Source organism: Phyllobates terribilis, unplaced genomic scaffold, assembly GCF_046119375.1.
Source record: "Phyllobates terribilis strain yellow unplaced genomic scaffold, ASM4611937v1 Scaffold_9__5_contigs__length_417890890, whole genome shotgun sequence".
Classification (NCBI taxonomy): Eukaryota; Metazoa; Chordata; class Amphibia; order Anura; family Dendrobatidae; genus Phyllobates; species Phyllobates terribilis.
In genome coordinates, this window is record NW_027362769.1 from 410,672,090 (window position 1) to 410,685,797 (window position 13,708).

General features: G+C 53.5%; 1 protein-coding gene across 2 annotated transcripts in view; it reads left to right on the forward strand.

Annotated features, from left to right (window-relative positions):
- The first annotated feature begins 3,168 nt into the window (after nucleotides 1-3,168).
- Nucleotides 3,169-13,708, forward strand: part of LOC141162671 (uncharacterized) — a 56,129-nt gene continuing 45,589 nt past the window's right edge. For both annotated transcript variants that reach the window (XM_073649021.1, XM_073649022.1), the window contains exons 1-3: nucleotides 3,169-3,561; nucleotides 5,238-5,330; nucleotides 6,130-6,374. In XM_073649021.1, coding sequence (XP_073505122.1) covers nucleotides 5,290-5,330; nucleotides 6,130-6,374 — 286 coding nt within the window. In that variant the 5' untranslated portion in view covers nucleotides 3,169-3,561; nucleotides 5,238-5,289. The remainder of the gene's footprint in view (nucleotides 3,562-5,237; nucleotides 5,331-6,129; nucleotides 6,375-13,708) is intronic.

Sequence of the window (13,708 nt, forward strand, 5' to 3'; positions counted from 1 at the left end):
CGTGCCTTCGGGTTTCTTGGCCAGAGGACCTGAAATCCCCTGCCGGGCGGTTTCTGCTGCTGGGTAAGGATTAGTCCCCACAGCCTCGGACTCCGGGTCCGGTAAGAACTCTTCAATCAGGGCGAGCTCTACAGCTTCCAGCCCCTGACTCCTTTTAGCACTGCTCCCACTGAGCTCCTGATCTTTCTTTCCTATAGCTGCTCCTCTCCAGACCAGACTGTGTCTCTGTCTGGGACTCCTCTTCTTCTCCCTAACCCTGCCTCAGCCCTAGTTTTATATAGGGGAAGTTCTTCCCCTCCCAGGACTGGGCAGGAGGTGTGGCATGCATAGGATGTCTGACCAGGAAACCTCCCACCTGCTCACAGACGTAATATTGCTATTACTGTGGGAACCAGACCCCTGGGGTGCCACAAAAGCAGCACCTCGACCAGCAACACCGCATGTTGCCAGATACTTCTCTGGTTTTCTGATGGCTGAGGGACCTCTACCAAGAGAGATTTCATGACCTGTCAGGGTTAACGGGAGGACTGGACCCCTCAATCGCACCTCTGCCCATACAATTGCAATTTTTTTAAAAAAGATGCATGATTTACCCTCTAAGAGCACTTCTCATGGCACTATCACCTGTAGGGACAGGAAAAACACTGGAAGGAGCATTTTAACTTTTCCATATTCCTTTCCCAGCAAAAGTCAAGGAAAACTCCCTCTTGGGGTGCTGTCATTAGGAACCTCCTGGAAATGACACTTTGTATCTTGTCTGATCTTACAAATTTGCTCTTTACGTTCTCCCTATTATAATGACTTTAGTGTTTTTGATCACATGGAAAATAGTAACTGAACTTTGTTGAAAATTTTTTGATCCCTCGGAAAAATATTACATAATCTCTGGATGTTTTTTACTTGTTTTTTTTCCCCACAAATGATTGATTTGAAACTTCTTCATAATTTTCATAAAGGAGGTCTGTGACAATAATTTTTTCCGCACTGGTTACTGTCCATCACTGTGTATTATATACAGTACCATATATACAGCAGTATACAGTACAATGTTTACTCATAAAATTGACCAGTAAACTAGAAAGTTTCTTCTTATTGACTGAGACGTGGGAAGATCGGGAAGTAATAACGTCTAATAATCCATAAACAAAAAAGTGTGAGCAAGCAAACCAGAGCACGAGTATTACAGAAAAAATCCCATTGACCAATGTGTTTCGGACAGCCATAAGTAAGTACCAATTGTTGCACAGCTTCTGGATCCCCACAGTTGCGGTAAAAACTTCACAGAGCAGATTACATGGTATAACAAGCTTTTACTTCTCAGAACATGAGTTAAAGGAAAAAACGCACAGCCACACAGTACTGCACCAGGAAGTAAGAACAAAACAGAAAATACAAGAGAGACTTTTTTTTTCTTTTACAATACAGTAAACAAGGAAACTTTACACAACATCGCCAAATACTGTCAGATCAGCATAAAGTCCTCCTTCACACAAACAAAGAAGTCCACAACTGTTGCATATACCAACACCAATAACGTATGTAGCGGGACTTTGTAATATTCGTGTTATGGTTTGTGCTTTCTCTTTTTATGGATTGATATACCAATAAAAAATATAGAAAGTTTTAATAACAATTATTATTTTTTTTATTCCTTTTACAACTTTTTTTCACCTAGAGACCCGACAGGTTATTTTGCGCTTACGATCATATCTAAGAAGAGTGTGGTACGAGACGAGTAGAGCAAGGGTGATGGAACGCTGTCATCCTTAATATTTTTAAACATTAATGTACACGGTCTCTGGATGTTTTGTAGAAATATCCTAAAAAAGCTGGAGGAGTAAAAATAGCGGAAGGACAGGGTCTTATCTGTTTGATGAATATCAGAAATTGTATCGATATTTGCTGACCTGATCCAGGGTTGTGCGGCTGCTGCAGATCCGCGGGTGACTTCATCAGTGTCCAACCAAGATGTCAGACAGTCTGTCGGACTTTTTATTGTATAATAATCTTGTGTTGTGGAAAAGCAATAATGTAAAAATATTTTACAAACTGCGTAGTATTTTTTGGGATGTTGCACAGCTTTCACCGTGAGACAAGATGATTTGTCTCCAAATCTTCCTTCTTAATTTGGTGGAGAATGCGGGCACGTGCTGCAACCCATATTTTGCATCTTCTTCTAGGAAACAATTGTTGCTTTTATGAAAGATCTGTTAGATGCCATTCTGCTGCCCATTAAAATAGCTGTAATTAATAGAAAGGTGTAAACTAAATTGAATTTTAGTTGAATTGTTAGTAATGTGCTGAACCGGCAACTTCAAACAATTTGCGATTTGCGTTTTGTGAATCATCAAAAATGTTCACCAATAGTTTACAGATTGCAGAAGGTTGCAGGAGCCAGAGGAGCCAGAACTCAGGCCCAGCTGGCCGAACTGCTCCCTGCCTTGCAGCTATCACATCACATGATATAGCACAGCCAATCAGGAGGAGCTATCACAGCCTGTGTAAACACCAAGGCAGGGAATGCAGCGGCATTTTCTGGTGAATCTGGATGGTGAGAAGAAGTCAAAGGTGACAGCTCAGCAATGGAGCGGAGAAGACATAAAATACTGAAGAAACTGTACGGATAGTGTTTGATAGCACAGGATAATACAGATATAATTGGTGGGGAGCCGCTGCTTCCTTCATCAGTGCTTTTAGTGCTTCAATTACATTTTTTTTTTCATTCAATGTCTGGAAATCTGATTTTTTCATGCTTGTTATGTTACTCTATTTTACTATATATAGATACAATAGGAGGGAAGAAGGGATCCGACACTCAGCATTGTGCTTGGTGATGTACGGCAGCATGCAGCTGCTCGGCCATGAAGCTCCCGGTGGGGGCGCAGTGTTTATACCAGAGGAGGTCTGGACTCTGCAGTTATGGGGTCAGCAGACCGATGGTGACTTTTCTGCCCTCTGCTCCTCAGCACTCAGCCCCCCGCTCTGTAACGTTATGGGGTCTTCACTTTGCGGCTGAGGTTCAATCCACTTCTCAACAAAATCTCTCACAGGTGACACAGGTGATGAGGGAAGAAATGTCAGGAATGGACTTGTTACCCCGGTGCCTCGTATTACAGGACCGACTGGAAAAACTGGAAATCAATGATTAAGACGCGCGTAAGACTCTTCCCCACATGGCGCATTAGGTGACGGTCACTTATCTTGGTGACACCTGCATATAATGACTCTCAATACAGATGTTAGGGGTTATGATCGCTCCTGTATCTGCAGCTCCTCAGAGTCCTGGTGACTCCACGTCCTGATATTATTACACCTCCTATCACTGATCATCCGAATCTGCAGAAAGAGAAACCGAAAGGGACACAACGCAGAGACATTTTATAAAAACCTTACACAGACAAGGAAGAGGAAGCAGAGACTGGGGGCTCAGTGGTCAGAGGCTGCATAATATAGACCTGATCCTACACGGACGGAGCGATCACCTGGAGAGAAGAAACAGAGAGCAGAGAAGTCAGAAGAGGTGGAGGAGCAGAGACCTGAGGAGCAGAGATCTACAGAGAGGTCAGAGGAGGAGCAGAGATCTACAGAGAGGTCAGAAGAGGTGGAGGAGCAGAGGTCTACAGAGACTGGAGGAGCATAGATCTACAGAGAGGTCAGAGGAGGTGGAGGAGCAGAGATCTACAGAGACCGGAGGAGGTGGAGGAGCATAGATCTACAGAGAGGTCAGAGGAGGTGGAGGAGCAGAAGTCTACAGAGACCGGAGGAGGTGGAGGAGCAGAGATCTACAGAGAGGTCAGAGGAGGTGGAGGAGCAGAGATATAGAGAGGTCAGAGGAGGTGGAGGAGCATAGATCTACAGAGACTGGAGGAGGTGGAGGAGCATAGATCTACAGAGAGGTCAGAGGAGGTGGAGGAGCAGAGATCTACAGAGAGGTCAGAGGAGGAGCAGAAATCTACAGAGAGGTCAGAAGAGGTGGAGGAGCAGAGGTCTACAGAGACTGGAGGAGCATAGATCTACAGAGAGGTCAGAGGAGGTGGAGGAGCAGAGATCTACAGAGACCGGAGGAGGTGGAGGAGCATAGATCTACAGAGAGGTCAGAGGAGGTGGAGGAGCAGAAGTCTACAGAGACCGGAGGAGGTGGAGGAGCAGAGATCTACAGAGAGGTCAGAGGAGGTGGAGGAGCAGAGATATAGAGAGGTCAGAGGAGGTGGAGGAGCAGAGATCTACAGAGACTGGAGGAGGTGGAGGAGCATAGATCTACAGAGAGGTCAGACGAGGTGGAGGAGCAGAGATCTACAGAGAGGTCGGAGGAGGTGGTGGAGCAGAAATCCACAGAGAGGTCAGAGGAGGTGGTTTAGCAGAGATATACAGAGAGGTCAGAGGAGGTGGAGGAGCAGAGATCTCCAGAGAGGTCAGAGGAGGTGGTGGTGCAGAAATCCACAGAGAGGTCAGAGGAGGTGGTGGAGCAGAGATATACAGAGAGGTCAGAGGAGGTGGTGAAGCAGAGATCTACAGAGAGGTCAGAGGAGGTGGTGGAGCAGAAATCCACAGAGAGGTCAGAGGAGGTGGAGGAGCAGAGATCTACAGAGAGGTCAGAGGAGGTGGTGGTGCAGAGATCTGCAGAGACTGGAGGAGGTGGTGGAGCAGAGATCTACAGAGACCAGATATACAGATAATTGTGACTGAACCAGCGCTTGTGCTGCCCCCATGACTGGAAACCTAACGCTGCTGGGGGGCAATAAAGTTAATCCCCCCCCCACCAGCAGAGGTCTATGTGCCAGTGCTGGGCAGGTTCACAGCGCTATTAAACTGCAGATTAACCCCACATCTGCCAGTTAATAGTGTTTTTTCAGATGACAGGTTCCTTTAAGGGCAGTAGAACTGTGCGCTGCGCACCGTGGCTGTATTGGCTGCTGTGGAGGCACTTACACTATCGCTGGGACACAGTAATGGGGGCAGCAGATAGACCAGAGGGTGGGGAGGGGGCTGGTAAAGAGAAGGGAGAATGTGAGAACAGACGTCGGTCAGGGGAGAGACAAGATCATAGCTCTCATTTACTGTATCAGCATTTCGCTGCTTCTCACGTTCTATGTACAGAGGTAACATTGCATTCAGTTTCATCAGCTCTGCACCGGTAGATAACGAGTGTTTCCTGACATTTTCTGCCCATTTGGATGTAGATCTGTGATTTAATCTCTTGTATAATCTTTTTCTTCCACTTATTTTATGCATCAAAGTTTTTCAGAATTCTCTTCTTTGGACTTGGGAAACGCAGTGGATGTCGTCTAGATGAACTTTTCAAAGGCGTTTAATATGGGGCCGCATGAAAGGTTGGTACATAAAATGAGAGTATGTGTATAACTGGGTTAACAACGGACTCAGGGACAGGAAACAAAAGGTGGTTATTAATGGAACACACTTGGATTTGGTCAAAGGTAACAGTGGGTTACCACAGGGGTCAGTATTGGGCCCTCTTCTTTTTATCATATTTATTAAAGACCTTATAGGGGGCATACAGAGTAGAATTACAATATTTGTAGATGATACTAAACTATGCAGGAAAATCAGCACAGAGGAGGATGATTTAATATTACAGAAGGAGTTATGTAAGGTGGAGGCTTGGGCTGAGAAATGGCAATTGAAGTTTAATTTAGATAAATGTAAGGTAATGCATCTGGGCAGAGGAAATGTATAATTATGTACTAAATTGTGATCTAAGGGGTAAGGTTTCTCCTTGTGGCATGCCAGTATGAGGAGAATTAAATGTGTTGCATACTCCTCTGGGAAATTAAATATGCAAATTGCCTCTTCAGAGAGGAAGAGGACTTGAACTCCATCGCCACCTATTGGAAGCAGCTGTCTTACAAGTCAATATCGACCCTTTTACGAGCCAGAGGAGCATGCAAGGCATTTACATCTCCTCATACAACACCGCGCGACAGCATACATGGCATCCCAGTGCGCATAAAGAGGACGGTGGCCCAAACCTGCACAGGGGCCCCCCAGGGGATTCCCCTTCCTCCTGTCGGCTGGTCCAGTCCTGTCCTGCTGGTTCATCCACATAAATATCTGTGCAGACGTCTCATCACTGCCATGTTTGCTGCAGATGTTTTTTCTCTTCCTTCTTAGATTGAGGAATAACGATGGAGATAAATCTGTGGGAATCGTCTACTGGGAGAAGACTCCGGATATAATATCACTGATTAATCGGCTGTTACTTGATATCGACTCTGGCTGTGTAATACCGGGCTCACCGGAATATGAGAGCGAATGGACAATTGTGGAACGACTCAGTCCGGTCATAATGATCTGCCGGTCACAGACCCCTGCGTCCTCCCTGCGGAGATTCCTGGACGTCTGCTCCCGCACACACGGTACGAGACGTCTCCTGAGGGATCCGGGTACCCGGCATAACTGCCTGTGTGATGGGTACCATGGTATGAGTGATGTGCAGCATAGTATAAGTGGTGGCCATGCTAGTAGGAGTTATGAGTATAATGGGAAGGGCATCAAATGAAATCCCATCACAGGAGATGGCGGCCACCGTCACCAATACCTGGTCACAGCCCGTATAATGATAACGGCGGAGGAAGCGCAGGTGCAGGACACTGATGAGACCACTCACCCCGACCATTCATGGAGGGAGGCTGGAGGCAGCGCAGGTGCAGGACACTGATGAGACCACTCACCCCGACCATTCATGGAGGGCGGCTGGAGGCAGCACAGGTGCAGGACACTGATGAGACCACCTACCCCGACCATTCATGGAGGGCGGCTGGAGGCAGCACAGGTGCAGAACACTGATGAGACCACTCACCCCGACCATTCATGGAGGGCGGCTGGAGGCAGCGCAGGTGCAGAACACTGATGAGACCACTCACCCCGACAATTCATGGAGGGCGGCTGGAGGCAGCACAGGTGCAGAACACTGATGAGACCACTAACCCCGACCATTCATGGAGGACGGCTGGAGGCAGCGCAGGTGCAGAACACTGATGAGACCACTCACCCCGACCATTCATGGAGGGCGGCTGGAGGCAGCGCAGGTACAGAACACTGATGAGACCACTCACCCCGACCATTCATGGAGGGCGGCTGGAGGCAGCACAGGTGCAGAACACTGATGAGACCACTCACCCCGACCATTCATGGAGGGCGGCTGGAGGCAGCGCAGGTGCAGAACACTGATGAGACCACACACCCCGACCATTCATGGAGGGCGGCTGGAGGCAGCACAGGTGCAGAACACTGATGAGACCACTCACCCCGACCATTCATGGAGGGCGGCTGGAGGCAGCGCAGGTGCAGAACACTGATGAGACCACTCACCCCGACCATTCATGGAGGGCGGCTGGAGGCAGCGCAGGTGCAGAACACTGATGAGACCACTCACCCCGACAATTCATGGAGGGCGGCTGGAGGCAGCGCAGGTGCAGAACACTGATGAGACCACTCACCCCGACCATTCATGGAGGGCGGATGGAGGCAGTGTAGGTGCAGGACATTGATGAGACCACTCACCCCGACCATTCATGGAGGGCGGATGGAGGCAGTGTAGGTGCAGGACACTGATGAGACCACTCACCCCGACCATTTAAAGAGGGCGGCTGGAGGCAGAACAGGTGCAGGACACTGATGAGACCACTCACCCGACAATTCATGAAGGGCGGATGGAGGCAGTGTAGGTGCAGGACACTGATGAGACCACTCACCCCGACCATTCAAAGAGGGCGGCTGGAGGCAGCGTAGGTGCAGGACACTGATGAGACCACTCACCCCGACCATTCATGGAGGGCGGCTGGAGGCAGCGCAGGTGCAGGACACTGATGAGACCACTCACCCGACAATTCATGGAGGGCGGCTGGAGGCAGCACAGGTGCTGAACACTGATGAGACCACTCACCCCAGCTGATCATGGAGGGCGGCTGGAGGCAGTGTAGGTGCAGGACACTGATGAGACCACTCACCCCGACCATTCATGGAGGGCGGCTGGAGGCAGCGCAGGTGCAGGACACTGATGAGACCACTCACCCCGACTATTCATGGAGGGCGGCTGGAGGCAGCGCAGGTGCAGGACACTGATGAGACCACTCACCCCAGCTGATCATGGAGGGCGGCTGGAGGCAGCGCAGGTGCAGACCACTGATGAGACCACTCACCCCGACCATTCATTGAGGGCGGATGGAGGCAGCGCAGGTGCAGGACACTGATGAGACCACTCACCCCGACCATTCATGGAGGGCGGCTGGAGGCAGCGTAGGTGCAGGACACTGATGAGACCACTCACCCCGACCATTCAAAGAGGGCGGCTGGAGGCAGAACAGGTGCAGGACACTGATGAGACCACTCACCCGACAATTCATGAAGGGCGGATGGAGGCAGTGTAGGTGCAGGACACTGATGAGACCACTCACCCCGACCATTCAAAGAGGGCGGCTGGAGGCAGCGTAGGTGCAGGACACTGATGAGACCACTCACCCCGACCATTCATGGAGGGCGGCTGGAGGAAGCGTAGGTGCAGACCACTGATGAGACCACTCACCCCGACCATTCAAAGAGGGCGGCTGGAGGCAGAACAGGTGCAGGACACTGATGAGACCACTCACCCGACAATTCATGAAGGGCGGATGGAGGCAGTGTAGGTGCAGGACACTGATGAGACCACTCACCCCGACCATTCAAAGAGGGCGGCTGGAGGCAGCGTAGGTGCAGGACACTGATGAGACCACTCACCCCGACCATTCATGGAGGGCGGCTGGAGGCAGCGCAGGTGCAGGACACTGATGAGACCACTCACCCTGACCATTCATGGAGGGCGGCTGGAGGCAGCGCAGGTGCAGACCACTGATGAGACCACTCACCCTGACCATTCATGGAGGGCGGATGGAGGCAGTGTAGGTGCAGGACACTAATGAGACCACTCACTCCGGCCGATCATGGAGGGCGGCTGGAGGCAGCGCAGGTGCTGAACACTGATGAGATCACTCACCCCGACCATTCATGGAGGGCGGCTGGAGGCAGCGCAGGTACAGGACACTGATGAGACCACTCACCCCGACCATTCATTGAGGGCGGATGGAGGCAGCGCAGGTGCAGACCACTGATGAGACCACTCACCCCGACCATTCATTGAGGGCGGATGGAGGCAGCGTAGGTGCAGGACACTGATGAGGCCACTCACCCCGACCATTCATGGAGGGCGGCTGGAGGCAGCGTAGGTGCAGGACACTGATGAGACCACTCACCCCGACCATTCAAAGAGGGCGGCTGGAGGCAGTGTAGGTGCAGGACACTGATGAGACCACTCACCCGACAATTCATGGAGGGCGGCTGGAGGCAGCACAGGTGCTGAACACTGATGAGACCACTCACCCCAGCTGATCATGGAGGGCGGCTGGAGGCAGTGTAGGTGCAGGACACTGATGAGACCACTCACCCCGACCATTCATGGAGGGCGGCTGGAGGCAGCGCAGGTGCAGGACACTGATGAGACCACTCACCCCGACTATTCATGGAGGGCGGCTGGAGGCAGCGCAGGTGCAGGACACTGATGAGACCACTCACCCCAGCTGATCATGGAGGGCGGCTGGAGGCAGCGCAGGTGCAGACCACTGATGAGACCACTCACCCCGACCATTCATTGAGGGCGGATGGAGGCAGCGCAGGTGCAGGACACTGATGAGACCACTCACCCCGACCATTCATGGAGGGCGGCTGGAGGCAGCGTAGGTGCAGGACACTGATGAGACCACTCACCCCGACCATTCAAAGAGGGCGGCTGGAGGCAGAACAGGTGCAGGACACTGATGAGACCACTCACCCGACAATTCATGAAGGGCGGATGGAGGCAGTGTAGGTGCAGGACACTGATGAGACCACTCACCCCGACCATTCAAAGAGGGCGGCTGGAGGCAGCGTAGGTGCAGGACACTGATGAGACCACTCACCCCGACCATTCATGGAGGGCGGCTGGAGGAAGCGTAGGTGCAGACCACTGATGAGACCACTCACCCCGACCATTCAAAGAGGGCGGCTGGAGGCAGAACAGGTGCAGGACACTGATGAGACCACTCACCCGACAATTCATGAAGGGCGGATGGAGGCAGTGTAGGTGCAGGACACTGATGAGACCACTCACCCCGACCATTCAAAGAGGGCGGCTGGAGGCAGCGCAGGTGCAGGACACTGATGAGACCACTCACCCCGACCATTCATGGAGGGCGGCTGGAGGCAGCGCAGGTGCAGACCACTGATGAGACCACTCACCCCGACCATTCAAAGAGGGCGGCTGAAGGCAGAACAGGTGCAGGACACTGATGAGACCACTCACCCGACAATTCATGAAGGGCGGATGGAGACAGTGTAGGTGCAGGACACTGATGAGACCACTCAACCCGACCATTCATAGAGGGCGGCTGGAGGCAGCGCAGGTGCAGGACACTGATGAGACCACTCACCCTGACCATTCATGGAGGGCGGCTGGAGGCAGCGCAGCTGCAGACCACTGATGAGACCACTCACCCCGACCATTCATGGAGGGCGGATGGAGGCAGTGTAGGTGCAGGACACTGATGAGACCACTCACTCTGGCCGATCATGGAGGGCGGCTGGAGGCAGCGCAGGTGCTGAACACTGATGAGATCACTCACCCTGACCATTCATGGAGGGCGGCTGGAGGCAGCGCAGGTGCAGGACACTGATGAGACCACTCACCCCGACCATTCATTGAGGGCGGATGGAGGCAGCGCAGGTGCAGACCACTGATGAGACCACTCACCCCGACCATTCATGGAGGGCGGCTGGAGGCAGCGTAGGTGCAGGACACTGATGAGACCACTCACCCCGACCATTCATGGAGGGCAGCTGGAGGCAGTGTAGGTGCAGGACACTGATGAGACCACTCACCCGACAATTCATGAAGGGCGGCTGGAGGCAGTGTAGGTGCAGGACACTGATGAGACCACTCACCCCGACCATTCATGGAGGGCGGCTGGAGGCAGCGCAGGTGCAGTACACTGATGAGACCACTCACCCGACAATTCATGGAGGGCGGCTGGAGGCAGCACAGGTGCTGAACACTGATGAGACCATTCACCCCAGCTGATCATGGAGGGCGGCTGGAGGCAGTGTAGGTGCAGGACACTGATGAGACCACTCACCCCGACCATTCATGGAGGACGGCTGGAGGCAGCGCAGGTGCAGGACACTGATGAGACCACTCACCCCGATTATTCATGGAGGGCGGCTGGAGGCAGCGCAGGTGCAGAACACTGATGAGACCACTCACCCCGATTATTCATGGAGGGCGGATGGAGGCAGCGCAGGTACAGGACACTAATGAGACCACTCAAACCGACTATTCATGGAGGGCGGCTGGAGGCAGCGCAGGTGCAGAACACTGATGAGACCACTCACCCCGATTATTCATGGAGGGCGGCTGGAGGCAGCGCAGGTGCAGAACACTGATGAGACCACTCACCCCGACCATTCATGGAGGGCGGCTGGAGGCAGCGCAGGTGCAGAACACTGATGAGACCACTCACCCCGACCATTCATGGAGGGCGGCTGGAGGCAGTGCAGGTGCAGAACACTGATGAGACCACTCACCCCGACCATTCATGGAGGGCGGCTGGAGGCAGCACAGGTGCAGAACACTGATGAGACCACTCACCCCAACCAATCATGGAGGGCGGCTGGAGGCAGCGTAGGTGCAGAACACTGATGAGACCACTCACCCCGACCATTCAAAGAGGGCGGCTGGAGGCAGAACAGGTGCAGGACACTGATGAGACCACTCACCCGACAATTCATGAAGGGCGGATGGAGGCAGTGTAGGTGCAGGACACTGATGAGACCACTCACCCCGACCATTCAAAGAGGGCGGCTGGAGGCAACGCAGGTGCAGGACACTGATGAGACCACTCACCCCGACCATTCATGGAGGGCGGCTGGAGGCAGCGCAGGTGCAGACCACTGATGAGACCACTCACCCCGACCATTCATTGAGGGCGGCTGAAGGCAGAACAGGTGCAGGACACTGATGAGACCACTCACCCGACAATTCATTAAGGGCGGATGGAGACAGTGTAGGTGCAGGACACTGATGAGACCACTCAACCCGACCATTCATAGAGGGCGGCTGGAGGCAGCGCAGGTGCAGGACACTGATGAGACCACTCACCCTGACCATTCATGGAGGGCGGCTGGAGGCAGCGCAGGTGCAGACCACTGATGAGACCACTCACCCCGACCATTCATGGAGGGCGGATGGAGGCAGTGTAGGTGCAGGACACTGATGAGACCACTCACTCTGGCCGATCATGGAGGGCGGCTGGAGGCAGCGCAGGTGCTGAACACTCATGAGATCACTCACCCCGACCATTCATGGAGGGCGGCTGGAGGCAGCGCAGGTGCAGGACACTGATGAGACCACTCACCCCGACCATTCATTGAGGGCGGATGGAGGCAGCGCAGGTGCAGACCACTGATGAGACCACTCACCCCGACCATTCATGGAGGGCGGCTGGAGGCAGCGTAGGTGCAGGACACTGATGAGACCACTCACCCCGACCATTCATGGAGGGCAGCTGGAGGCAGTGTAGGTGCAGGACACTGATGAGACCACTCACCCGACAATTCATGAAGGGCGGCTGGAGGCAGTGTAGGTGCAGGACACTGATGAGACCACTCAACCCGACCATTCATGGAGGGCGGCTGGAGGCAGCGCAGGTGCAGTACACTGATGAGACCACTCACCCGACAATTCATGGAGGGCGGCTGGAGGCAGCACAGGTGCTGAACACTGATGAGACCATTCACCCCAGCTGATCATGGAGGGCGGCTGGAGGCAGTGTAGGTGCAGGACACTGATGAGACCACTCACCCCGACCATTCATGGAGGACGGCTGGAGGCAGCGCAGGTGCAGGACACTGATGAGACCACTCACCCCGATTATTCATGGAGGGCGGCTGGAGGCAGCGCAGGTGCAGAACACTGATGAGACCACTCACCCCGATTATTCATGGAGGGCGGATGGAGGCAGCGCAGGTACAGGACACTAATGAGACCACTCAAACCGACTATTCATGGAGGGCGGCTGGAGGCAGCGCAGGTGCAGAACACTGATGAGACCACTCACCCCGATTATTCATGGAGGGCGGCTGGAGGCAGCGCAGGTGCAGAACACTGATGAGACCACTCACCCCGACCATTCATGGAGGGCGGCTGGAGGCAGCGCAGGTGCAGAACACTGATGAGACCACTCACCCCGACCATTCATGGAGGGCGGCTGGAGGCAGTGCAGGTGCAGAACACTGATGAGACCACTCACCCCGACCATTCATGGAGGGCGGCTGGAGGCAGCACAGGTGCAGAACACTGATGAGACCACTCACCCCAACCAATCATGGAGGGCGGCTGGAGGCAGCGTAGGTGCAGAACACTGATGAGACCACTCACCCCGACCATTCATGGAGGGCGGCTGGAGGCAGCGCAGGTGCAGAACACTGATGAGACCACTCACCCCGACCATTCATGGAGGGCGGCTGGAGGCAGCACAGGTGCAGGACACTGATGAGACCACTCACCCCGACCATTCATGGAAGGCGGATGGAGGCAGCGCAGCTGCAGGACACTGATGAGACCACTCACCCCAGCTGATCATGGAGGGCGGCTGGAGGCAGCACAGGTGCAGGACACTGATGAGAC